Below are 27623 nucleotides of genomic sequence, written 5' to 3'. Positions count from 1 at the left end.
ATTAGAATTCAGTGTGGCAGTTTTAAAAAAAAGCATGCCAGGCTGGTTTAAAACCTCTAAGCTAAGTAACAGTGCTTTTATAGTATTCCCATACAAATGTTAAAAATGTATGCAGATTGTAAACAACAGCAACTGATTTTTGGACCAGTTGGTTGGTTTTTCAAACAGAAAAACTATTGTATTGTCGAAGGCTTTCACGGCCGGAATCACTTGGGTGCTGTGTGGTTTCCGGGCTGTATGGCCATGTTCTAGCAGCATTCTCTCCTGACGTTTCGCCTGCATCTGTGGCTGGCATCTTCGATTATGCCAGCCACAGATGCAGGCGAAACGTCAGAAGAATGCTGCTAGAACACGGCCATACAGCCCGGAAACCACACAGCACCCAAAAGAAAAACTATTGTGAGAAATTATACATGGTTGAAAGATTTGGTCCCAAAACTGCAAGTGTACCATTTGGCAGGTTTTAGTCAATGGTTAGCTCAGGTTTCCAGATAAGGGGGAAAAACAATGCCTAATTAAACCACAGTTTGTATAATCTGAATTTGTGCTTCTTTGTAATCCTGCAGAAAATCGCCTCTCTCCAGGATCCAATAGAAGAATGCCTCAAAAGCAAGAGTCCTTATGTACGCAGATCCATGCTTAAAAAAGACCCCACAGACAACTTGCACTAATATAAACCTACTGCATCCCAGCTTGCAATTCCACTACTCACACAAGATGTTGTGGAATTCATTGCAAGTATTGCAGCACAGGCACTACTATTGCCTGCACAAGCAGAACTGTGCTAAATGCATTTGAGTTTCCATTCATGCATCAATGGATGTTTCCTAATATTGTCTGATAACTTATTCTGGTCCCATGAGGGATTGCCTGAGTATTTAGAAATGTCCTGCCTCACTCAGTTTCATAGAAACGGCAGCTAAGTTCATGGGGCAATAAATCACTTTTGTTCTCAGGGCTTCTGTCCTTAGCATCAGACATGCAAAAAGTGGGTGGATCTCTCCCTGGCATGAAGATGCATTGTGAAGGACTGTTTCATCTGCTAAGTGTCTGCATACCATACTAAAGATACAAGACCTTAGACTCTTTTGTTGATGTTCATGGAGTCTATGATACACAGTAACAAGAGACACATTCAGTTTGAGTAGGACAAGATGCTGTTTCCAGTATCACAGATCAATGTTCCATGTAGAACATTCGCATAAATAAATTCAAAATTTCAAACAATTTGTCTATTCATCATTCGATATCCATTTTATTCTTGCCTTGGGTGACTTCTGATGGAAGGGGGCCTTGATGACCAAACAACTGTTGATTTTGGATTTAAGACACTATCTTGGATTTTGCTTTGCTAAGTAAACTTTAGATTAGAGGATAATACAAAAAAGGGAGCCGTAAACATGCTCATTGTGGAATGTGAATTCCCTTCTCTTCTAACTGATCAGCAGATGTGAGTGCAAAATTGTCACCATTCATTGGAAGGATGGTTCCAAGCATCAAATCTGGGTGCAGCTCAGCATGACGTATAGGTGCTCAATAAGAGTGAAAGGGATCTCAATGCAAACTGGACTAGGGTACAGGAGATCTGGAATATTTTGCAGTAGGAGGAGCAAATCAAATTGAAAAGGAAGAGGCGTAAGACCCCTAATTTCCCATCTGTTTTCCCTGTGGGTGAAATACACTGGTACAAAGATACCTGTGTGTATGTAAAGCTGTAAAATATGTCTCTGTGTTTGGGATATATATTAAAATAGGATGGGAGACTTAAAATTTTTTATTCTTCTCTGTCCTTAGCCGAAGGGTTGCCAGCTACCAACTAGGAAACTCTTGTGGGGGTGGGGTAGAGCCTGGGAAGGACAGAGTTTGGGGAGGAGAGGGACCTCACAGGGAAGAATGCCCTGGAGTCTGATGTTGCCTTTTTTTCCAGGGGAACTGATCGCAGGAGATGAGTTTTAATCCTGGAGATCGCCCTGTTCCACCTGGAGGCTGGCCTCGCTATGTACGCGTCATTCGTGGATCCTGATCACACAATCTGGGCACGGGGAAGGGAATCTTTATTCCCGATTCATCTGCAAGAAAGAGGCTTGTGAGTGGGCCCTTTTAAACAAGTGAAACAGAAATGCTAGCAAGGAAAAATGCAGGCAAAGAGCACTGGGGAGTCAAGGAAAGTCTGGCGTGGGTCTGCGGGAACCAAAAGGAAAGCTGCAGGCTGGGCTGAGCTGAGCTGAGGCCGAGGGAGGAGCGTCGTGCGCGTCTACGGCTCTGCCTCCATTTCCTACGCTGCTGCTGCTGCTGCTGCTGCAGCGGATGGGTCTTGTTGTCCAATCTCCTCAAGAAAGGGGCGGGTGGTTGAGTTTACTCCGGGATCGCGTTATAAAGACGATGCTGCAGGCTACTCAGAGCGGCTGCTGAGCCTGCCCGGCCTGGAAGCGTCCGCACCGGCTCTTGGGCATTGCCAGTCGCACAAAACGGTTCCAGCATGGTGGTGCGGCCTCTGCTGCTGCGGGCGGTCATCATGGGGCCCCCTGGCTCCGGGAAAGGCACCATCTCCTCCCGCATCGTTAAACACTTTGCTTTGAAACATCTGTCCAGCGGAGATTTGCTCAGGGACAACATGAATAAGAGGACAGGTATGGAGAGCGCGCGCGCGCTTTGGGGTCAGAAGGCTGCTGGACGTGCTCGTGTGGGTACCTGTGTAATGCTGCTCGGCCGACCATGACCTTCCACAAGTTGCAAACATCTGGGTCCAGTGGTAGTGCATGCGGGAAAAGCAACCTGGAAAGGCACCCCCCGAAGTTAAGCTTGCCACCTTCCCACCCACCCCCACCCCCGTGCAGTATTCTCGTGCCTTTAAGAGGTAGGCAAGAAGCAGACATTTCGCAGATCGAACTGCGGTGATGGCAGGACACATCTTTGTGGAAGCCCTTCTGGGAAACGGAAAAAGGGCAGCTACTCTATAGCGACTGGGGGTTCTGAATATATCCGCTCTGCTGTACGGTTGTTGCACATTTGCCTGTTTCTTTGGACTCACTGAAACCCTCCCACAAGAGGGTGACCACTTTGTAATGATGGTGCTAGATGTGGAAATGGGTGGTGTTTGTGTAATACAGTGTCAGCCCTAGAAGTAAAATTAGTAAAGAAGGGTATGTGCATGCATGAATATATATTGTAGCCTTACCCAACATTGTGGACTTGGCTTTTGACATGATGGCTACAAAGGGATGGTAACACCAAGTTGACACATGTATCTCGCTTTGGAAATGTACTAATCATCTAAAAGGTGCCCTGCTGGTCAAACCATTGAGGTATGTAGGTTTTTAAATTCTGCTTTTGATAACTGGGAAGGGGCTGTGGCTCTGTGAAAAGGCCCCTGATGTGGATGCAGAATGTCTCAGCATTTTCAGTCAAAAAGGAGCAGGTCGTAGTGTGGGAAAGACCATGAGACCATGGAGAGCGGCTGTGAGTTTCAGACTCAGCAGACAATACCGACCCAGATGGAGAGAGGGTTATTCAGTAAAAGTATGTGTTCAACTGTTTCTTTTTGTAGTTCAAAAGGGATGTGGCTGCTAAACTCTTGCTACCTTTATGGTATATATAGGGAGACCATTTCAAAGTCATTTTAACAATTACATTTTTTGCCAGTTGCTTGGAGGGCCGGGTGACAGAATGGGGGCATATAGACCCTTCAATAAATGGTCATTTCCCTTTCTGGTTCTAATAGTAGCCAAACCCTCAAGCAGGGCATGAAGACAGTAGCTGTGGTTGTTGCCAGCCTGTACCACTCAGAATACAGGCAGCTGCTGCTTAAGGACTGTTCCTCATTTTCTAGGCAGGAGATGCTGGCAGAGAAATGTATTCTTGATGATGGGAAACCCAGCTGTGGGATTTTCAAGCTGTGGGATTTGCATCTGACATCCTGTGGCTAATAACAAGGGAAAGCACCAGCCTTAGCCTACAGAGCCTCACTTTCCTGAACTCGGTTCTCTGGGAAATATAGACATGTTTTGGGCAGTGAATGCAGCTTCATAATCTGCCTTGGAAAGATAAGTTTGCCTGTTGACTTTGGGGACCTTTGCACTGGCTTATGTCCTGGATCCCATTGCTGAGAATATCACAAAAGTAAACTGGCTAGCCCACTTGTGGATTACAAAATTCACAGAACAGGGTCATTCACAGACAAACTAAGATTGTTGCACACTGGGGATGGGGTGGGATTCCATGTCTGCAGAAAAATGTGATGTATAAATTCACCAAAAGCAAAATTATTTTCTAAAATTAACAAAATAAAATACAGTTGCGGGAGGTCTGCAAGTATTCCCAAATGGGTAGTATAGTGAGAGCAGATGAGCTTGGTTAATGGGAACAGCAGAGGTGGGAAGAAGTGGGAGAAATGAGCTGGCTTAAATCCCTAAGGACTCCGGAGAGACATGGAGGGGAGATTTTGACAGTGAGGGATTTCCCATTCATTGTGATCCATTGCAGCTTCCTAGCTTGTCACTTCTTTAATTCTCCCCTGCACCAAACTTGAGATTGGTTTTTTTAATGGTAGTGTATGCTATTTCCCCCCTCTTCCTGGGATGGATGAATCTGCATGGGTAATAGAATGAAATGAGCTCTGACTCACAGAAGGAATAACCTGTTGTAGCAAAACAAAGCAAAAGTCCAGTAGTACTTGATGGACTACCTTGGTGGAATTTATTAACACAGCTACCTTGATGGAATTTATTAGTCTGAGAATTAAATGCATAAGTAAAAAGTACCTGAAGTGGTTTGTGTATGATACTCCAATTTCACTACTCCATTATCTATTGCATATATACATTCTGTATCTGCATAGATCAGAGAATATAATAGCCAGATCAATCACTCTGTAACTTGCACCAAAAGGTGCATAGTGTCATCTGTTACCCTCATTTTTCTTCCTGTTCCAAGAGGCATTTAGCCTGTTTAAATACACAATGCAGCAGTCACAAGTTCATGCAAGTTAAACATTTACTTACACTGACATGAGCTGACACCCTGCTTCATTGCTGTTGGTGAATATAAACCTGTAATAATGCAACTGCCCTCAACTTTACCACTGAAATTAAAGAAGGGAGGGAGGTAAGACAATGGAAAAGAAAGAGAAGAGCCATTATTGTAGATTATGTAGTTTACTTACGGGTGGCAGATGAGGGTGTAAGAGATATTCCACTCAATGCCTGACTTGAGAGCTGAGGAGAATTTCCCTACCTTCTGCCTATGATACGTGTTAATAGTTCATAAATGCCAACAAGATGGGTTAATTCTAAACATGTCATATACAATCTTTCCCCAAAGACTGAACATACAAAAAAGAAGTAATTGCGGAATTCTTAAAGTATGCAGTTTTTGTTTTGCAAGAGGAGATTCTTTGGGGCTTGTACTCCATTGCTTGGCAACTGATGGCATGCAGAAAATGGCATACATTAGCCACAGTGGGCATCTGGTGTAGTCACATAACAAAAATCCCACATCCTCAAAGAAGAGACAGTTTGTCCCTGGTCTTTTTCCACAAGAAGGCAGAAATATTGAATGAAAGGCAGAAAATTCAAAACTGTTGGGGGTGGTGGCGGCGGCAAGTTGTATAGTGGAATACTGTTGCTGGATTCTAAGGACATTTGTTTTCTGGTTTCCACAGAAATCGGTTCAATTGCAAAGACCTACATTGATCAGGGGAAACTTATTCCTGATGATATTATCACCCAGCTGATGCTAAGTGAGCTGAAAACAATAGAGCAGCACCACTTGCTGCTGGACGGTAAGAGTTGCGTCACAACCCATTGAAAAACTTGCCTCTGGATAGTATGTTAAACACTGAGGCCATTCAGAGAAACATTCTGTGAGACTTCTGTCCCCCAGCCCCTCAAAAGTCTTCTAGAAGTTAATGAAAATCTGAGCCTGAACAATTTTCTGAACTGAAGTAAGAGTTTCAGTGAGAGACTGAGGACACATGTTGTGCCACATGTTTGTATCAGGCAGAATAGAGTTTAAGAACGCCAGGGCAATGTCTGCTGATTCCCTTAACCCCTTTAATAAAGTTTTGCTAATAGTACACACATGCTTGGTCTAAGCTTGCAGCTATGATCTACAGTTCATGAGGGGAGTTTTTGTATGGAGACACAGGCACTTGCAAAACCTTTTTAGCGTCTCTTCTTGGGGATGGAAAAGCACTTTGAATACACAAAGACAGTCTTATATTAAACAGCTGCAGGATTTTCTGAGATAAAGAAGGCAATTTGAGAGAACCAAACCTGAGACTGGAATCTCTGTGAGACAAGCTGTCAGGCCAACCTAAGCCCTGTCTTTTTCTCATATAGTGAGTGAAATTATTTGCTTCTCTGTGTGAAGGGGGAGGTGCTGCCTGCATTGTGCCTCTGCTCTACACGTTTTTTTTTTCTGCTGGCCCATCCAGAATTCCAATGAGCACCTTATCAATTTGAAACAGTAGCTTTCAAACTTTCTACCTCCAGGGAATGATTTTCATGCCAGCTAGTCTGCAGAGAAGCCCTTCACATTGCAAAAGAATCTGGAATCTTTCCACTGTGAGGCTCTTATCACCCCATTGTGTTGTGCACAGTGTTGTGTGAACTAAGTGTATGCACTGGAATGTGTCCCAGATCCTTTGCAGTTGTTCAACTCCAGGAAAGATCAGGAGTGAAGGGCAAACTGGTTTTTGTTTGTTTCTTCTTTACTAAGGAGTCCCTGAGAAGCTTCCAAGGAATTAATAAAGATAAGAACCCCCCCCCCCCCACACACACACACAAATTGTATTAGGGAATCAGAGAGACTAAACTGAGAAAAGAGAATAAACAAGCTATTAAACAAAACAATTTCTTAGAGAAAAGAATGAAGAGGACAGTTACTTACTTTCCAGTTGCTCTATTATTACAGTGAACAACTTATTTCATTTGCAGCCAGGTTAGTTTGATTGCTGTAGAGTGAATTGTAGGCATAATCAGAACATCTCAATTAGCACACACATTTCATTTTAAAGTATTCTGAAGGCTTACTCTGGATTCTCTGATCAGGTTTTCTCTTAAATTGGGTGTTTTCTACCTGAGTTATAATTGAGTATTATTAAGGTTGGTATGTTTTCTTCCTTAATTTGTAGATTGGAAATAGGTAGCAGAATTACAGAGATACTAATCTCACCAGCAAGGCCTTTATCCCATCAGTGGCCTTAAAATGAATGTATGTGATCTAAAGAGCATTTTACTTTCAGAAACAGGTACAACCGCATGTTAATATCTCCAGATGACTCAAGTAAATGAGTCATGCTCTGTACTACAGAGAACTGCAACAACATGACTGGTTTTAAGGGTTGCCAACTGTAGATTGGAAAATTCTTGGAGATTTGGGGGGATGGAGCCAGGAGAGGCAGGAATTGAAGAGGGAAGGGAGCTCAGTAAGCTATAATATAGTTAACAGGACCTATGCTTCAAAGCAGCCATTTTTTCCAAGGGAACTAATCTGTATCATCTGGAGATCAACTGTAATTCCAGATCTTCAGGGTCCACTTGAAGATTAGCAACCTTGCTGGTTTTACATCTCTTCTCTTCTTTATCCGTTTAGTCATGTCCGACTCTTGGATACTCTGTAAACTAGTCCCCTCCATGCTTCCCTGTTTGCCACAACTTCTTTCAATTGATTGATGTTCACGCCCATGTCCCTCTTAATGGTTTTCAACCAATGAGTCATTAGCTTACCCCGCTTCCGTTTACCACTGACCATTCTGAGTAGCATCTCTTTTTTCAGTGAATTTGCCCTCAACACATGGCCAAAGTAGGTCAGCTTCTGTCTAGTGATCTTGACCTCCAGGAACATCTCTGGATTAATACGCTCCAGGACAGCTTTGTTGGTGGCTCTAGCTGTCCATGGGATTTGTAAGTCTTCTCCAACACCACAGCTCAAAGGCCACTTATTTCTTCAAGAGTACACTCCTATGCCGCTAGACTTTTATGCTGGCATTTGTCATTTCACAGGTTTCCCAAGGACTGTTCCACAGGCCGAAGCTCTGGAAAAAATGTGTCCAATTGATACTGTGATTGACTTAGATGTGCCTTTTGAGACAATCCAGCAACGTCTGACGGCACGATGGATCCATCCTGCAAGTGGCAGGGTTTACAACCTGGAGTTCAATCCTCCCAAAGTGCCTGTAAGTGATCTGAATTTTTCTGCATGGCTGTACTTGGTTATCAGTATCCCCTAAACGCAAACAGTGTACTGAACATTTGGGTTGCCTTGTGTCTATTGACAATATCTGCTGATTGTTACGAATGCAATTGAGCCAGAAGTGCAGATCTTAGGTTTAGAGGTCTGCTAATAGCTAGTTTTAATCAAAACTGGAATAGACTCATCCTTGCTAGCAATGGGAAAAGTTGTGATCTACACTACTTGGAAATAAAAGTCTGCATCACACCTTTGCTTTAAATTGCAACATACTTTTATGAGCATGTGCCTTTCTGTGACTGCTCTAAGCTGCTGACCATGTAAAATCCAGATGTTACTTCTACGTCACTTTAATTCTCTTAGGTTATGAGTTCACAATGAGTAAAAATATTCTTCTCCCTGTACCACCTCTGTGACGCTAAGTGCTTATATGCGTATTTATCTGAGGGAGAAATACCTTCTCCAGATCCAGTAAGGGAAGCCTGTGCTTCAACCGTATTGGTTGCCTAATAGCAGAATGGGGAGACTAAATTCTTCCCAAAAGATCATTTGGCACTATCAGAACTGACAGCATCAAATGGCTAATGTTCAGGTATGAAAGAGGGAGTTACACACTTTAAAAAATGCCAGCGTCAGGCTTATTACACATTTTAAAAATGTAAAATACAGAATGAAATATGCAAATGACCCCTGCCTAAGGTTAGTACTGCCATCTTTCCCTCTGTAATTTTTTTGCGTACTGAGCAGCAAAGCCTGTTGTGGGGGAGATGCAATTGGCCCTAGCAAAGGATGGAAGAGGAAGCATCTGCCCCTGCCGTGGGCTTGACTAGAGCTGTAACAGGCTCTCCCCTGCTTCTGGTGCAAAGCTTGCCACCTGCCTGGTTCTGTGGCATGGGGATGGGAGAAGTTGGACAGTGTGGCTTGGGATAGGTGGAAAGGTCAGGATAGGGGGAGGATGGAGTGGCTTGGGGTGGCGTGAGGGTTGAAAGGTGAGGCTTGGGGAGGATGGAATGGAGAGGCTTGGGGTGGCGTGAGGGTTGAAAGGTGAGGTTTGGGGTGGCAGTAGGGTTGGATGGTTAGGCTTGGGATGTGGGGAAGGTGGACATGGAGTGTGGGAGGGTTGGAAGGTGTGGCTTGGGGTGGGAAATGGGGTGGTAAGGTCATGTTTGGGGTAAGGTTAAAATATGTGGCATGTGGTGGTGGGGGGAAAGAGTTGGAAAGTGAGTATTGGGGTGGGAAGGCTTCTGCGGGCCTAGGAATGGCCTGTGTGGCTGGTGGGGGTGGGAGGCAGGAGGGTTTCTGGAGACCCACAGAGAAGTGGTGCCAAGGTGCCACTGCTCTGGGGAGGGAATGGAATGTTGCCAACTAATGGGGGAGCAGGTCTCACTTCGTTCTGCTTTCTCATTGATGGAGGATTCGTCGTCATGACATTCCATTTCCATAGCCATTTATTGTTTAGGATAGGGACTAGCATGGCAAAGGAAGTATCAAGATTAGTGCCTCATAAGACAGCTACTAAGACACATAGAAAAGAGAACATGACAGCCACAAGAAAAACCTAAAACTGCATTGAAATCAAGGAGTCCTGCATATTGGTTAGAAGTCAGATTGCTCAATATCTTTCCCAGAACCGGCCTGTGTGAAATGGCATTGTGATTGTACTCATCCTTCACTATAACTAGGGCACTGATGATGCTACTGGAGAGCCTCTTGTTCAACGTGATGACGACAAACCAGAAACTGTTTTGAAGAGACTGAAATCTTATGAAGCAGAAACGAAACCTGTCTTGGAATATTACAGGTAAGATTATTTTATTAGGTAAGAAACGAGCAAATCAGGACCCACCCAGGATGAACATTTGTGGGATAGGAAGGGTTGTTTATTTAAATGGCATTGTTTAAATTGGCTGCTTGGAAAATGTATATAATCTAGGGCTGTGTATCTGGAACTGGGAAAAAAACACCCCTGAAAAAATGTTGGTAATTGAAGGGATCCCAAAAAATGCTTAATTTTCCCACTTCTGCCCCACTACCATTAATAAAAGGGGGGAAGTTCTGCTGAATGCCACCTCCAGGCTTAGAGATGGCAGGCAGTACAGGGCTTGGCACCGCTGCCTCTAAAGGCAACATGGTCTTCAAAGGCAGTGGAGGTGCAGAACTAAATGCTGGGCTTGGCTGGACTTGAACTTTTTGGGGGTTGAAGTTTAAAGGACCCAAAACATTTCAAAAAGGCTGGGGATCCCTCCCCCCAACTGCTAAGGAAGTTCAGCTTTTTTTTGGTTTTTCAAAAAAATTGTTTTTAAAAACCCAAACCTGAAAAAATGGTGCACACCACTAATATAATAGTGCAATATAATCCACTTAGAGGAGAAAAGCAATATAGATATGTGTGAATACAAAGTTCTCTTTCTGCTGAAATCCTCACAGTAGCTCAGACAGTTTTGTTCCTAGATAGAATTGGGGAGATATTCTGAAGGAACAGACTCCATGAGTAAGCCAGACTTTTAACATATCTCGTTTTTACAGAGGTCAAGGAGTATTAAAATCATTCTCTGGAACTGAGACCAACAAAATCTGGCCCCAAGTTCATCATTTTCTTCAAACCAAGCTGACTGATGTAAGCTGTAAGGACGACGCCACACCCAGCTGAAGAAGACCTGACCCAATATTAAGTGGATGTATCAAGAGATGACGGTTCTTCTGGAAAAACTAATCTCACAAGCACTTAAGTCATGAAGACTAGATCGGTTGTGTTATGAAGTCATGTGCCACACTGATCTACTTCATAGTTAAATCTATAAGAATGCCACATTTCAACTCTGTTACTGTCTAAGATTTCTGATTTCAATTTTAAAGTGGTATTTTCATATTAGATGCCTTGATTTTTGTGAAACTAATTTAATAAACTGATGTTTAAATTAAAGTATAGGTGGTAAGTGTATCTAGATATTGCTAGGAAAGGGAGCTGGTATGAAAAGGTTGCACATTTTATATATAAATTTGTGTGAAACCAGACTTTCAATTCCATACAATATCAAGGGCACTGCTTACTGTAATATACGTGCAGGCAAATTAAACAGACAATAGGAACATTAAGGCAGGCTTTTTCTTGTACTGTAATATGGTGTTGACTGCAGTGCCTTGCAGGAAATACTAATCCTCTTGAGGCAATGAGCTTTCATCTTTTTTTTTTTGGGGGGGGGGGAGCATATATAGAACAAGCTACCTTACAGTGCTTTTTCTAAACTGCCTCGTCTTACCTCAATTTATTGTTTCTAAGAATACAGAGTTCCCTAGCTTAGCAGTTGTGATAGGCCATAAAGGAAGGTTAAAGCATAACATGTTAAACTAAGCCATCTGATTTTTGGAATCCAGTATATAGCTTTGTTTCAAGCATTTGCCTTACCTATATGCTTCCCTTGCAGCACACATCTCAAATAGGGTGGTTAGTCTAAACTCTACATGATCTAGCTGTGACTGGAAATAACACTAGTCCCTGGTTTAAACAGACTTGGTTCTTGACAAAGCCTAAAGTCTGTTTAAAATCAATGCTTGTTACAACAAAAGTACATTTTATTAACATATGGTGATATAGCCAAAAGTTGGATGGGCAGTTTACAGGCTGTGAAGCTTAAATCACATTAAGGCTTTAGAAGTATTGTATTTTAAAGGAAATTACAAAGCAGGGTTTTCATAGGCTAAATTACCACTCTAGCCTATCCAAAGAAACAATTACTGACAAAACATGGTTGATATAGTAGAACAACCTTTGAAATTATCATCTGGTAATAGTATGATGCCCTGACCTGGATGACCCATGCTAGCCCAAACTCATCAGATATTGGAAGCTAAGCAGGGTCAGCCCTGGTGGAGGACCGTCAAGAAATACCGGGGCTGCTATGCAGAAGAAGACAATGGCAACCCAATTCTGTTAGTCTCTTGTCTTGAAAACTCTACTGGGGTTGCCATAAGTCAGCTGTGACTTGGTGACACTTTATACACACACACACAATAGGATAACAGGCTAAATACTGCAATTGCAAAGAAACATGTATATTCCAGTCTTTTAGAGGGCAAAATGGAACGATTAAAAACAAAAACAGAATCATAAAATAAATGGGGCTGTCGACTGATAAGCTGTTTGCTCTTCCCACTGCATATGGAAAGTTTGTTCCAGTGGGTTTTGATAAATCATCCCCCCAGCAAGGCTAGTAGTCAAGGCTGAAGAATTTTGATAATTGTCGAAGGCTTTCACGGCCGGATTCAACTGGTTGTAGTGGGTTTTCCGGGCTGTGTGGCCGTGGTCTGGTGGATTTTGTTCCTAACGTTTCGCCTGCATCTGTGGCTGGCATCTTCAGAGGTGTATCACAGAGAAAAGTCTGTTTCACACTGTGACACAGTGTCTGTTTCACTGTGACTTTTCTCTGCGATACACCTCTGAAGATGCCAGCCACAGATGCAGGCGAAATGTTAGGAACAAAATCCACCAGACCATGGCCACACAGCCCGGAAAACCCACCAGAACCAATTTTGATAATTCTTTTCCACCCTGAAAGATCTACAATTTCTGTAATAATAATACTGTGAAAATAGATCGCTCTCATTCTGTAATGGTGGGAAAACGCCACTATAGTACTAATTTAAGTGGTTAAAGGCCATATCTATGTTATATTAAGTAACCTTATACATTTCACAAATATACCTAACCTGACCCTGCTTAGCTTGATAATAAAACTGCAACGATTGTCATGCCCTTATATAAAGCAGTGGTGTGACTGCACTTGGAATACTGTGTCCAGTTCTGGTCGCCGCATCTCAAAAAGGATATTGAGGAGATAGAAAAAGTGCAGAGAAGGGCAACAAGGATGATTGAGGGACTGGAGCACCTTCCTTATGAGGAGAGGTTGCAGCGTTTGGGACTCTTTCATTTGGAGAGGAGATGGCTGAGGGGGGATATGATTGAAGTCTGTGTAAAATTATGCATGGGGTAGAAAATGTTGACAGAGAGAAATTTTTCTCTCTTTCTCACAATACTAGAACCAGGGGGCATTCATTGAAAATGCTGGGGGGAAGAATTAGGACTAATAAAAGGAAACACTTCTTCACGCAACGTGTGATTGGTGTTTGGAATATGCTGCCACAGGAGGTGGTGATGGCCACTAACCTGGATAGCTTTAAAAGGACTTGGACAGATTTATGGAGAAGTCGATTTATGGTTACCAATCTTGATCCTCTTTGATCTGAGATTGCAAATGCCTTAACAGACCAGGTGATCGGGAGCAACAGCCGCAGAAGGCCATTGCTTTCACATCCTGCATGTGAGCTCCCAAAGGCACCTGGTGGGCCACTGCGAGTAGCAAAGAGCTGGACTAGATGGACTCTGGTCTGATCCAGCTGGCTTGTTCTTATGTTCTTAAAATAGAAAGCATGAATGGAACAGACATTTTGCAAGTCTATATTTTATACCAGTGGCTGCAGCCGAGTATATGTTCAACAGCAAACCCAAGTTTGCCACTGCGAACTGAACTAATTCCAACATGACAATCCTAAGCCCATTTTCATGGAAGCCCAATTATTTCAGTTAATTTAATGGTCAACTTCAGAACTAGCATATAAACCAATCAGTTTCTTCCAAGAGTCCCCAAACATCTGCTAGTTACAATGGTATTAGCAACTCCAGAAAGCATCAGGCTAATTTCTGATAATGTGCAAATGAAATACAAGTTTAGATAATGGAATACTCTTAAGTAACGGAGAACACATAGTGGCTTCATGCAGCTGGTTCATATGATTAAACTCCCCCTATCTGAACATCTTTTGCCTTGAAAACCCCAAGGGTTTTCTATGGCTTGGCTGTAAGCTGACAGCAAAAAATACAATAAAAGTATTCTGCTTCTACATGAGAAAATATCTCTTGTAAGTTTTATATTCACATACCCATGACGTCCATCCACCAATCTATCCATCCACCCATAGGAGTCTACTGCATATTATAAAACAACTTTAGTAGCTAGGGCAATTGTCAGCATAATTCCATATCCTTGCCCAGGACACAATCCCAGAAGAATCAGTAAACCATTATGAAAAATGTAATGGTAGTCAGTTGCTCCATTCTCTTGGTGACTCTTCATCCATTCAGTAGCTAAAGGTTTCCAGACATCCTGACAAGGAAGTTAATGATTACATAAGATTTCTGTTCTTTGTCCACAGTCTTTTTTTCTGAATCGTTATTTTTCATCAAGTTCACAAATCAATCCATATTTTTTAAAAAGTTGCTTTGTTTTCAAACAATTGCCAATGAATCTCATCTGATATTCTACTAAAACCTGTACAATTTGCCACTTTAATGTTTTTATGGACCTTTCCCAGTAAATTCCTTTTAGGAACAAATCCTTTTATGGGCCTATTAATGCACATGAGGTAATGATTTCAATGGGGCATACCTCCATATATGCATTAATTTCAAAAGAGGAATCTCAGATAAGCCCAAAGGAAGCACAGGACTTGGTCAAGAAGTTATTTTTCTAACATTAACAGCTACCACAAACATTTTTCCTACAGTAAAGTGACCATAAGCAAGAATAATCTTTTGTTTCCTTGCCTGAGGAAATGAAAGGCCAAGCCGCTCAATCTTACACACTGAATGTAAAGGGAACCAGTTTTAGTTCCAATTCTACATGAGCCCAACATATTCAGGAAACAGAGGAAAGCAATATCACCTTTTACTTATAAACTATAGGTCCGTAGTGGCAAACCTTTGGCACTCCAGATGTTATGGACTACAATTCCCATCAGCCCCTGCCAGCATGCCATGCTGGCAGGGGCTGATGGGAATTGTAGTCCATAACATCTGGAGTGCCAAAGGTTCGCCACCACTGCTATAGGTCATGCTGGTGGAATGTGCCCCCCACAACCAGGTTCTGTTTGTTTAGCTGGAATGCTTAAGACTATTTACTGAATAGATGAAAATATAAAGCAATTGTGAAAATACTGAGAAAATCATGTACAACCTGATTCTCAGTTACAGCTTCTTCTACAACAGGTCCTATTGCTAAACTGACAAGTCACTGTTCCTTTTTTAAAAGCTTAGCACCTGCCATAAAGGCTTGGTTGTATACGCAGTTCTACCCCATGTATTTGTACATGAAGTTCTACCCGATGTATTTATATAACTCCTCTGCAACCTGATGGCAGGTTTCCCTTTGGATTGCCCTTTCTCCCAGATGAAGTAAGGAACAAGGGAACAATGGCAAACAAGTTTCCAGATTAAAATCTAGCATGTCTTCCTGATTCTGGGTTTGATTCTACCCATGCCCCTGCGAGGGCTAAAAGTGCACTGACACTAACAGCAACAGCCCATTTGTGTTTTCAACCTGTGTCTACGTCAAGGATGATTAAGCTGAAGAAGCAAAAGCTACGGTACAACTGGGTGATTACTCAAGGAGAAGAAGGGTAAGAGATGGTGAAATGTTTCTGTGGGAATCATGAGTGATTTTCATGTAAAGATGACAAAACTTGGTGTACATGGAAAACACCCTGGGACTAGGAGTCTACAAGCCCATTGTTTGGGTACTGGAGATGTTTTCATTTTAAAATGCCAACTGAAGACTTGCCCTGCTGAAGCCTTAAGCTTCACACTCAATACAATTTGATTAAAGGAAAAAAATTGTCTGGATTTGGCACATGACTTCCTTTAAATACTCAACTTAAAAAATTATCGCGAGTGTTATTTGGACACAAAATGAATCTTGATTTCTCTTCCCTTCTTAATGCCTACTGGTAGATATGTGTTAAACCATTCCTCTGTTCTAGGAAAGCTAGATTCCCTGTAACAACACCTCTAGAAAATACTGTTTTTACATTCGATCTAGACAACTGTTGCCACTTGTACATTAACTTAGGTTAATGGCAAAAAAATAAAAGCAACAAACAAAAATCCTTTGGCCAAAAGCAGAAAATAAAAAAGTCATCCTTGCGGCAGAGATAAAAGGCCAGTGCTTTCTCCCTCACCCCCCCCCCCCAGCCATCCAGATCAGCAGTGTTGCTAGCAACCACTGATTTATTGCTACTCATGATAAAAATTAGATTTGAGCGCTTACAATGCAAGCAGTAGAATGTATAACAATGCTTTCCATATCCAGAGTGAGACATGGGCATGTCTAATAAAATTAAAGCAGATCCCTCCTAGAATCAACCATTTGTAAACATTGCAACTGTGCAGATTTCCCCCCACTTTGATTCCTAAAATTTAAAAAGGCAGAGTATAGTAGTAACAGAAGAAACCTCCAGTTTCACATTCAGCAACAGACAAGAATCCCTCTCCTAAAACACAAAAGAAAATAAAAATCCTAGCAGCACATTTTCCAAACAAAGGACAAGTGTGTTTTTGGATTATCCTCTCTCCAAAAAACAGACACCCAAACTAAAGTGCAGCACCCTTAAAATAAGTCTCCATAAAGTCAGCATGTTCTTCTCATAGCAATAAGAGCAGCTGGGCTCTACAGTCTTAGGAGTTCTATACGGTATCCATCATTTTGGGTTCTTCCTCATCCCTGTGTACCACCGAGTTCCCACTACAGCTTTGAAGCGACTCTGAATTCTGTAACAAAGAGAATAAAGACCAGGAAATCACTTCTGGGCAAACATCTCATTTGAAACTCAGATGTCAAGACAATGTTGGACGAAACTTCCAGCTTCCCTCCTGGCCACCTGTGACTTCAATACCATCCCCAAGGTAATTGCCAATCATCTTATAGTCATTCTAGAAACATACATAAAAGTAATTTTTCACTAATAAACTGCTATTAGCCATTGTTGAGAGCTATGCTGGCAACAGTTTTTGGGAGGCCACTAAAGTAGTCTTGGAACTTCCTTTCCCCTCTGCTGATGTTTAATTAATTCATTTAAACCTCACCTTTATCTGCAATGGGGTTCGTAAGTAGGTTAAATCACTCTCCTCTCCTGCATTTTAGAAGCGGGGACATTTTAGAACCTGAGACTTAGGCTCTTTCCACATGGGCGGAATAGAGCGCCCCAGGGACAGCAAAAACACCGTCCCTGGGGAGGGGTTCGAACAGCTGGCGCAGCTGCATTGCAGCAGTGCCGGCCTCACCCCCCTGAGTGGCGTGAAGATGCTGCTTCCGAACCTCGCTCCCTGAGCGAGGTTTTTTGGAAGCAGTGTCTTCCAACTGCTGCCGCACGAACGGCAGCCTGTCGGTGTGTGTGTGTGTTCCCTGGCCTCTGTGATGCGCCGGAAGCCAGAAGATGAGATACGGCGTTCAGGGATGGCGCCGCCTGTGCGAAGGCTGAGCCGCCACCTGCACCCCTACTGGGACCATCCATGTGAACGGTCCAGGGGGGGTGGGGTGCGCGTTGGCATTGTTTATGCCAATGCACCCCTGCCCGTACCTGTGCAGAAAAGGCCTTAGATAGTAACTAACTTGCAAACTAACTACTACACCACTCTGGTGAAAATGTTTCTGTTTGTTAACACTGGGAAGTTAACGGAGAAAAGAAACAAATTTCTTCCAAGCAGATACTACTAAATCAGGGGTAGGGAACCTGCGGCTCTCCAGTTGTTCAGGAACTACAATTCCCATCAGCCCCTACCAGCATGGCCAATTGGCCATGCTGACAGAGGCTGATGGGAATTGTAGTTCCTGAACATCTGGAAAGCCGCAGGTTCCCTACCCCTGTACTAAATGTTAAAAGTAGCAGAAAACTACATAACAAGACCTACCTGTGGAAAACATGCAAACCCTCCTATAGAATTCAAGCTGGTATGAACTGAAGGATTCTGAACAGACATTGCCTGAAAATTTTGGGACTGCGAACAAATTCTCACTCTTGATTTGAATGCTTCAAGTTCATTTTTAAAAGCCTCCAAATAGCCTTCTTCTCCCATCTGTCAAAACAACAACAACAATAGCAATTCACAAGAAATTAAGTGGTTTCATGTTCATGGCTACAAATATAAAGTAAAAAAGCAAAATAAAATTATCTGACCAGGTTATCCACATTCTGTGCTAAAAGCTGAATGCAATGACTTGTACAAATATGACAACTGAGTACATTCATGTAACTTGTCTTTATTTTGTAGGATTTGTCTCCCTCCACACTAAGTTGATCAGCAAATAGCCATACAGAACCACACAACCCTACTAGTAACCTACAGAAATCTTATTCTACAACCCTGCTGACTTCTGAGAGTTCAATAAATATTGCCCACACACTATGAAGCATTGTTGCAAGCACAAGAACTAGAAACTCTCTCCCTTCTTAAAATAATGAGAGAACGGATGATAAGAAAGCGGAATTTTGAACTCTCATAGAATCTTGGCATGCACCCAGCCTTGTGGATAGCTATAGTTGCATACCGCCTATAGAGAGAAACTAAAAATGAAGGAATGGCCCTCTTTCAAACTATTCATATACTGAACTATGTAAATTTTGTGCATAAACATTTCCTGCAGTAATAATTTAAATATAAGAGCAACTTTGAATGTAATTTTGATTAGAAATATGAAAAGTGCATCCTTGAACGTCAAAGAATTAAACTAGGCACTAAAAGACACAGAATTAAACTAGGCACTAAAAGACAAAGCCTACAATGAACAGATTCCTAGTGTCCCTCTTTAAAGCTGAAGCCATTCCTTTGCAAGTGTGTTTGACCCAGGACTTGAAAGGGAAACTGATTTTTTTCCACAGCTATCATCAACACATGGTGATTATTTTTAGGCATCACTTTCCTTTGCTGTGCTCAGGCCAAGCACAGTCCATGAGTCTATTTAGAGAAATGAAATGTAGATCATTTAAAATATGTAATTCCATATTTAAGAACCACCATCAAGACTCTGGTATTTATTTACTTCATTTATACCCCCTATTTCTGCCCATGGGAGACCCCATTTTTCTCTTCTTCATTTCATCTTCACAGCTCCATGAGGTAGGTTAGACAGAGAGTCTGCATATGGCCCAGAGGCACCCAGTAAGCTTCCATGGCAAAGTGGGGATTCAAACCTGGGCCTCCCAGCTCCTAGTTTGACATTTACTGCAACATACTGACTCTAAAATGAGTCTAATCTTACATTATTAGCTCATTTTAAAAAAGCTGAGTTGGTGACTGAAGTCTCTCAACTTTCTGAAGCTTGTCAACCTCCTTATTAAGCCATTTAGAAGGACGGTGGAGAGGTAATATACTCAGCCTCAGAATAATGTGTTGGATCCCTTTCAGTGGAGGCTCAGGTCAAAATGTAGCCAGAGCGACATTTTCCCACCTTCACCAGGTTAGGCTGCTCTTGCCTTACCTGTTTCACCTGTTACCTGTTACCAACATAGTCCCAGAGATCTATGCAACAGTCCCCTGCAGGTTGCACTACTGTCACTCACTCCATGCAGGGCTACCCTTGAGGCAGCTACAAAATCTTCAGTTGGTCCAAAGTGCAGCAGAAAGGGTCCTTACATAAATGCCATGGAGACGACGCACACAATCAGTGCTCCACCAGCTGCACTGGCTGTAAGTTGAATACTGGATCAGGTTCAAGGGTTTGGTATTAACCTTTGAAGTCTTAAATGGTCTGAGACCATACCTGCAGGACTGCCTCTCCCAATACACCTCCCCAAAGAAACATCTGGCTGTCCTCAGCCAAAGTCACAGCCTTCCGGCTCTGGTGGAACTTTCTATCAACTGAGACCCAAACTCTGGCTCAATTCTACAGGCCCTGCAAGTCTGAGATGTTCCGTCAGGCCTATGGCTGCAGGCAGCGTGACCATCACATATTGGCTGGCTTCCCTATCTCCTACCCTTACTTCCATTTCATTAGTTGTTATTGGCTTTTTTTGGTTCTGCCTTCCCTTCCCTTTATCTCCACACTGAATTTAACGTTGAGGGCACCAATCGTAACGTAAAAAGTAATACGATTTTTAGTGTGAGTGTGTGTGTGTGTATATGTATTTTAACTGATTGGATTATTTTATATATTTTATATAATACATATATATATATTTTAACTGATTGGATTATTTTTGTTGTTAGCCATGCTGATCCTGAGTTAGGAAAGGGTGGGATACAAATCTAATAAAATAAAAAACAGATCTTGTGAATGATGGAGTCAATAGAAACTGATCTTTATTTCCCATAGTCCATGAACCCCAAGCACCCTCCAAAAAAGCCACCACTGAGAGTTAGGCAGGAATCCCATGCATGTCATTGGCACAGATGCTGTGGCAAGAAAACAGCAAATAAACCTTAAGCAAGAAACTTCTCCCTAGCACCTGCTTATTCACCTTTGTCCCTCCCTCAGGGAGCCCCTCCTGTATCATAGTGATATAAACAGTCTGTATAAATTCCAAGGAAATATTTGAAGATATATGTGCAAATACACAGAGAGAAATGTATGACTATGTGTGTGACCAAGGAGAGTGATGCACAGGTATGCATGCATGATAAACAGGGTAGATATATACATGTCCATGGTTAATGATTATGTGGTGTGCTCTGCTCAACAATTTCATAAGTTGTAATTTCTGTTACAGAAAAAATCAAAATTATTCCACAACATAACAGAATATTCTACATGGAGAGTAAGTGGCATTTCAAAGAGTAGTGGCAAGGGTGACGCAGAATCTAAGGCAGGACAGGAGCCAAGGAAGCAATGCCTTCAGGGCATTTGGTATTGCTACACAATTTTGGCTTATTCAAAATGTGATGCGCTTGTATTACCACCACCAGATACATATTTATGAGATGTGATCAGAAAACCTTCTGCTAGGCCATCAATACAAATTCTTCACACCTACTCAAAGCACACACACCCGCAATTAAAGAGAAAGCACAACTCACTTTAGCTCTTTGAAAAAACAGACGAAAACAGCCTCGAGGATCCACATTACAGCTTTTGGCCATTTCAATAATAAACTGCATCACAACAGCTTGGTGGGCCACTTGCTCCATCAAAGCTCCTTTCTGAAAATAGATATGACCACAAAGTACAGTCAAAGCAAGACCAAAGGATTCGAAAGAGCTGCAACAATCCTGGTAAGAGTTTCCAGTTGCAGTTGAGAAAGGATGCTGCAAAGCATGCAGGACAACGACAGGTAAACTAGATGTCGGACCGGAACTAACACTGCCTGTAAAAAATGAATGTACCATTTCTTTAATGGCATCTTGCACTTGATCACAATGTAAACAATAGCACAGTGGTGGCAAACCTTTGGCACTCCAGATGTTATGGACTACAATTCCCATCACCCCCTGCCAATTGGCCATGCTGGCAGGGGCTGATGGGAATTGTAGTCCATAACATCTGGAGTGCCAAAGGTTCGCCACCACGGCAATAGCATCTCCCTGGCCAAGACTAACTAAACAGAATAGAAGATGGCATGGTACAAGTAAACTGCTAGGTTCATTTGAAGTACCAGAGTGGCTCCTTCAAAATCTGATCTGAATATTATCCTCCACCAATTCCACGATGAACAAGTTCAATTGACAGACCACAATTATCACATGATAAAAGGCTGCCAGTAACTTCAAAACATCCTTTGGATGTTGTATACTTTTCCCAGTGCATTAAGATGCCCAGACACAAATACAAATTAAAAAAAATGGGGAACAGCCTTGGCTCAGAATAGACAGGGTGATGTGGAAAAACGAAACTGGAGACTGTTAAGTAATACCTTTTCAGCTTCTAGATGGAAACACCACAGAATGAGATATTTAGCAGTTTCTTCACAGACAAGATAGGGATGTTCAGAAAGAAATCGCTGACTGTCAAACCATCTACTCAACATTCCTAGAAAAACAATAAGGGGTGAGTAAAATAATTTATTTTGCAGAAATGCTTTGATACAAATTAAGTCCAAAGTTGGCTATCCAAGTATTATAATATGTGGGAAGCTACTTCACTGCATTCCTCTTCCTTGAGTACTATAACCTTCAGTTAAGTCACTCAAGATCACCATCAAGCTAAAAAGTAAAGCAAGTCTAATATGATCATTTGGCCAAATGCTATACTTTCTACATAGGATTTTAAAGAGCTGATGTAACATCAGTGCTAAAAAGGTTAAAGAAGCCTGGTACTTACCAAAATGTCTAATCTTTTGCTCATGTTTCTGCATGAAAGATTTAGATGCATCTTCTTCTGTTTCTTTCCTTTCCTTTTGATTAATGAAACTCTGGTAAACAGAATTTCAACAGTGGTCAACACCCGACATCTTTTAGTAAAAGGATCTTACATGGGAAAGCATTCAAGAGTCATCTACCAATGGAAACCATGCATAGCACAAAAAACAATAGGCTTCTGAAGCTAAATAAAAATTCCCCAAATTACTTCTTTCTCAGAGTTGCTGTTAGGATGAGGGGACTTCTGCTAACTATGTCAGATACTGAATCTGCACTAAAGTCATACATCCATACACATGTAATATATTACACATGTATATATTAAGAATCTAGTAATCCAATCTATTCTACTAAAATCCACTGGACTGCTTCCACAGACAAAAGGATTTCTATCTGTAGAGTACAACTTTCTTTCTGCTTCTTCCGCTTGTAGCACGGAGCAGCAATTCAGGGGGCTCTGTCTCCAGTGAAAAAGAGTTCAGAAAATTGTGCTCCGTAGGTGGAAATGGTTCAGTCTATGCAAATGTTTGTGGATCCTAGGCACAGGGAATTAATTCAACCACAGTAACTAAAATGGCCTGTGGATCATACTTCATGCCTGCTTCTGTAATTTTTAAAAATATGTTCTCCATGCAACCATTCAACAAGATTATTTTTGAGCGGCAGAAAGACAAAAACTTTAGCAGCTGAAACCTATGCAGAATAAGACACACCCAAACCAAACGAAAGCAAAAAGTCTATGTGCACATAACCAAGCACAGAACTGAACTGTAAGTCCTGGCAGTTATGCAATTAGCATCTGATCAGCTCTGTTCCAGATCACACATGACACTACGAACACAGGCTAAAACCATCATTTGGAATAAAAGCCCACTTCTTGATTTTAAAATTTAGATCAGTGTAACTGAAAAAAATGAAATGTTTATCCTATATTACATTTCTGGTAGCTTAATCACAACCCTCACTCCAGCATCCTGTCAGAAATATAGGTAAAGAATACACAAAGATTCAACAGCAGCAGGCACTAAAGGCCCATTTAAAAATGTTCTGAAGAATCTATGCCTGTGTTTCTGTTGTTTAGAAATCAATTAGTTCATACCTTATTAAATACTTCCTTGCTAACAAAATCTATGTTCCACTGATCCTGCCTTTCCCGTTGCCTTAATGCCTCTTCTTTCCGGCGCCATTCTTCTTCACTATATCTCAGCTCTGTAGCTGCTGCCTGTGCCTTGGCGTGCTCTTGGTCTAAGGATTCGGAGTTGTGCAGGGCTAGATTGCCAAGTTTCTGCTGGGCTTCTGCTAAATTCCACTTGCATTCCACAGAACTCTTCACAAATTCCTTTTGTTGCTGGCAGGCCATTTCAATTCCGTCACTATAAATCTGCATGAAAAAAACTTTTAATTATTTTGGAATGAAGCAGACTGGGTTTTATGGAATATCAGCAAATAGAAAAGCTCTTTTACATACACTCTTGCATAAGATATTGTATACTAAGCAGTTACATAAGAATAGTTATTTGAGGTTATGAAATTACAAGGATAAACTTGCATACATGATTTAATTAGAACGCCTTTCATACATATTTTCTACTAGACAATTACTCACAGAAGCAGGCTGACAGTTGGTCACCTCCGGGGAAAAAAATCCTAGTGGCTTACAGCTAACATATATGTGCTTTTTGCTGGGCTTTGTTTAGCACTTTTTTGTTTTAATAATTTTATGTTTGGATTGCTGTAATTTTGAATCATGAGAACCACAAGAGGCCTATGAGTGCTCATTTCTAAGTAAAAATAATAGGACTGAACCAAAGCATGGTTCCTTTTAAAGATGTTTTGGCAAAGGTAATTTTGACGGGGCAAACTCATTTCTACAGGGCAAGTCTATTCTCATGCTAGGAAAAGGTTAGTTCAAAATCTGATATAGCAGTATCAAGAGGGTAAAAATGATCCAAACCAACACCTTGCTCAGATAGCTATTACTAACCTTTGCAAAGCCAAGAGACAGTCTCCAAATCACTGGTACTTTGAAAGGAAAATTCTATATGATTATTGGAGTACAAAAACATAATTTTGCATATACAAGGAAAGATGTCACTTTCTCACTGCTACAAATCAGAACTATTCTGAAATATACTGCCACGTTCCCTACAAAATTATTGTATAAATATAGCACCAAAGACATAAAATAGCCTCTTCGCATGATATGCAAGATCACATTTTTGTAACTCATATTAACCAATACAGAATAAATATACTCTATGTAGTTAAATTCCTATGTACAGTCACATGGAAGTAGATCCCATTAAATACAAGGATTCCTTCCATGTAAATCAGCAGGACAAAGTTTGTCTCTGTTTCAGTATTTTTATGTACAACAGACAGATTCACACACACATGCTGTGGGGTGCTCTCCATTCAATGATTACTTTTCAATTTCCTATTCCATGCCCTTTTAGTATGCTCAAGAGAGAATTTTTTGTTCACTACCATCACCACCACCCCTCGCCCATATGAATGGTACTTTGGAGAAGATTTTTCATTAAAAGGAACCAACTAACAAAAACCCTAGAGAGAGACAGTGTGCTGTTGTGGTTAAAAGTAGGTGGACTCTAATCTGGAGGACCAAGTTTGCTTTTCCACTCCTCCACATAAGCAGCAGACTCATCTGATGGATTGGATTTACTTCCCCACTCCAACACATGAAGTCTGCTGGGTGACAATGGGCTAATCACAGTTCTCTTCAAACTCTCTCAGCCCACATATCTCACAAGGTGTCTGTTGTGGGGAGAAGGGGAAAAGTTTGTAAGCCGCCTTGAGGCTCTTTACAGGAGAGAAAGGCAGAATATAAATCAAAACTCTTCTTCTTTTAGCAGGCCAAGAATGGCAAGGGTAAACAAGATTTTTTCAAAATAGTAAACATACTAACATCCTTGCAACTGCAGTGACATGGGGGTTAATGAATGCCCTTTAGTCTCCTGAGGGAATAGACACAACAAGACAGCAATTCACTGAAAACAAAAGAAGGCAAAAGGCCAAACTGAAGATGTTGTAAAAAGGGGAAAAGTGGGATTTTCATCTCTTCATAGTCCTCCTGCTTTTTTATATAAGCCAAAAAGACAGTCAAGGCAGTGTTTGGCATGCTCTCACCACAAACATTCTGCAAATTATAGAAAACCCAATAATTCAGGAGGGCATTGTTACACAAGATTATTATAATGAAACTGTTTAGAAACCTTAGGAATTGTGAATTCCTGGTGTATAGTATCTGTTGCTATGTGATCCCACTATATGTTTTCTGCATTGTCTACTAACGTATGTTGATACTTATGCTTTGTCTCACCTCTGCTTTCAGATTTCTGCAATTCTAATCCTAATACATCATATCAATGACAAAAGCAGCTTGTAAACAACATAAATAAAAAGCCAAATGTATGACTGTCTGTAGCAGAAATGATCAGATTTGGCCCTTGGCTTCTCCTCCTCAAGAGCATCCAAGATGCAAAGGAAAACGGTCAAAGCTGGGGCTGGGGGGTAGGGAGAGAGCAAGCAATGACTGCTCAATGGCCGAGCCTCAATTCAGCTTAAGTTGAGGAAAGCTTGACAAAAGAGGTGCCCAGCTGCATCAGAACAGCCACCTGTTTTACATAGTGTCTCACTCCCCTCCTCTCTCCAGTTTTTTAAGACTAAAACCGATACCGCCAGAGAGGGCCAGAACTCCCTTCCTGTCCGTCGCTCCTACACAGAGAAGCAGCTATACCCTACAGAGGCTGAAAAATCTCTGGCTGCTTCCGAACTGAGACGGGGAGGTAAGAGAGAGATTTTGGGTTAGATCCTTGAAAGTGGAACAAGAGCCAGGACAGTAGGGCCACAAAGAACTGAAAAGTTGGAAGATGTGGAACCACCCCTTGTTTGGTGCGCGTGGCAAATTGGCTGAGTTGTTGATGGATTTTGTGATCCGCCTGGACGCCCACGTGGAACAAAACGGCGGAGTGACACAAATCAGATGAATCGAGTACAGAGGTAAAATTAAAGAGAAATGGCCAGCTCAGCCTGCGGAGCCAGAGATGAATCTGAGCCCTCCCGAAGGAATCCCTTCGTGGTGGGACTGTCCAGAAGCCAGTCAAGGATGGGGGTTCCGTTCCTCTTGGGAATAATACCGGGCCCGACAGCCGCCGCCCTTTTTCTCCGTGTCCCACTAATAGAAAAGAGGCGGAACTTCAGGGACATGATGCCCAAGCATCTCCCGAAAAAGGAGCGGTGCTTCCACACGGAGAGAGACGGTACCTGCAAGTCAGGTGGCCGCAGCTCCTCTTCTCGATTCGGGCATAAATCGTGAGAGCGCGGCGGCCACATCGCCATCCCGCACTCTGTCGCGGCAGATAAAAATAGGGTCGCCTTGCTCTGATTCACGCGGCTACCCGGGACCGTTATGGATCCCACCGGAAATTAGCAGAGGTACTTCCACCAACAACAAAACGTCCTGTGCTTATGACTTCATCATGCCACCCCGCCTCCCGGAATTGCCACGTGACCACAACAATGTGCGCCTCGAGGTTGCTAGGAGATAGGAAGGCCCTAGTGCGGCTGCGCGACAGCAAAGCATGGCTAGTTTGAATTCGAGAGGGCAGATGTGGGAGTAATAATGATTTTGTAAAGCCCACTGTTCACTTAAAGGGTGGTTTATTAAAGTTAAATGTTTCTTAGTAAACGTCTGTAGTATCCAGGCGTGTAGAAGCAACATTTAGGCGCTGTAAACATCTCACACTTGGAATACTTTTTTCCCCCTTGGCTAGGCTCCGGGTGCCTTTAACTGATGAAATGGCAAACAGAAAAATAGTAGGGTGAATTTTGTCGCGGCATGCAGATGCAGGGCAAGAAAAAGCTCGACCTGCTGAATTTCTGCCTGCCACACTATAGTTGAAAGGCACTGGATTTCTCTAACCTCGCCCCGTCCCCCGTGAAAACTTTTAACCGCAGGCAAGAGTCTTGCATGCTCCATTACCTTCTATCTTATTGAGCCTTATCTTATAGACTGCGCATTTACAACAAAAATATGAGACTGGGTAAAAGCCGGAACGGACATTAAGCCGCTAACAGGAACACAGAAACGCTGGGATGTGTTGAAGGCACTTTAGAACAATATTTTGGAAATCAGAGCACAAAGCACTATGGGGTTTTTTTGGCAGTCCTGTTATTTAATTCTGGCCCGTTCCATGGTGTTTCAGAGACATTTTGGCCTGAAAATGGTTATTAAATGCATGCTATTTCTGTGTTCTGATTTCCAAAACATTGTCCCGTTCTGAAATGTATCCCA

At 42.1% G+C, this 27623-nt stretch overlaps 2 protein-coding genes across 2 annotated transcripts; one reads left to right on the top strand and one right to left on the bottom strand.

Annotated features, from left to right (window-relative positions):
• The first annotated feature begins 2270 nt into the window (after positions 1 to 2270).
• On the top strand, positions 2271 to 11113 carry AK3 (adenylate kinase 3). Its single transcript, XM_048503110.1, has 5 exons — positions 2271 to 2630; positions 5660 to 5779; positions 8004 to 8176; positions 9873 to 9991; positions 10717 to 11113. The coding sequence occupies exons 1-5, from the start codon at positions 2480 to 2482 to the stop codon at positions 10838 to 10840; spliced, it is 687 nt and encodes a 228-aa protein (XP_048359067.1). The 5' UTR covers positions 2271 to 2479; the 3' UTR covers positions 10841 to 11113.
• Positions 11114 to 16200: 5087 nt separating this feature from the next.
• CDC37L1 (cell division cycle 37 like 1, HSP90 cochaperone) lies at positions 16201 to 26778 on the bottom strand. The gene is made up of 7 exons (XM_048503108.1): positions 26594 to 26778; positions 23409 to 23690; positions 22272 to 22362; positions 21865 to 21980; positions 21032 to 21154; positions 17930 to 18094; positions 16201 to 16789 (listed from the first exon to the last, which is right to left on the bottom strand). Exons 1-7 carry the CDS (start codon positions 26666 to 26668, stop codon positions 16706 to 16708), a joined length of 936 nt encoding a protein of 311 aa, XP_048359065.1. The 5' UTR covers positions 26669 to 26778; the 3' UTR covers positions 16201 to 16705.
• Positions 26779 to 27623: the final 845 nt, after the last annotated feature.

The sequence above is a fragment of the Sphaerodactylus townsendi genome, linkage group LG07 (genome assembly GCF_021028975.2).
Source record: "Sphaerodactylus townsendi isolate TG3544 linkage group LG07, MPM_Stown_v2.3, whole genome shotgun sequence".
NCBI lineage: Eukaryota > Metazoa > Chordata > Lepidosauria > Squamata > Sphaerodactylidae > Sphaerodactylus > Sphaerodactylus townsendi.
The sequence above is the reverse complement of the archived record's forward strand: the minus strand, read 5'-3'. Positions and strand labels throughout refer to the sequence as shown.

Excerpts from the sequence above, each read along its gene's own strand:
- AK3 (XM_048503110.1), top strand. The coding sequence starts at position 2,480 with ATGGTGGTGCGGCCTCTGCTGCTGCGGGCGGTCATCATGGGGCCCCCT. Across the intron at positions 8,177-9,872 it reads TCAATCCTCCCAAAGTGCCT|GGCACTGATGATGCTACTGG; the intron begins GTAAGTGATCTG and ends CACTATAACTAG. Across the intron at positions 9,992-10,716 it reads CCTGTCTTGGAATATTACAG|AGGTCAAGGAGTATTAAAAT; the intron begins GTAAGATTATTT and ends TCGTTTTTACAG.
- CDC37L1 (XM_048503108.1), bottom strand. The coding sequence starts at position 26,668 with ATGGCGATGTGGCCGCCGCGCTCTCACGATTTATGCCCGAATCGAGAA. Across the intron at positions 23,691-26,593 it reads TGCGGCCACCTGACTTGCAG|ATTTATAGTGACGGAATTGA; the intron begins GTACCGTCTCTC and ends TTTTTCATGCAG. Across the intron at positions 21,155-21,864 it reads TCCATCTAGAAGCTGAAAAG|AAAGGAGCTTTGATGGAGCA; the intron begins GTATTACTTAAC and ends ATCTATTTTCAG.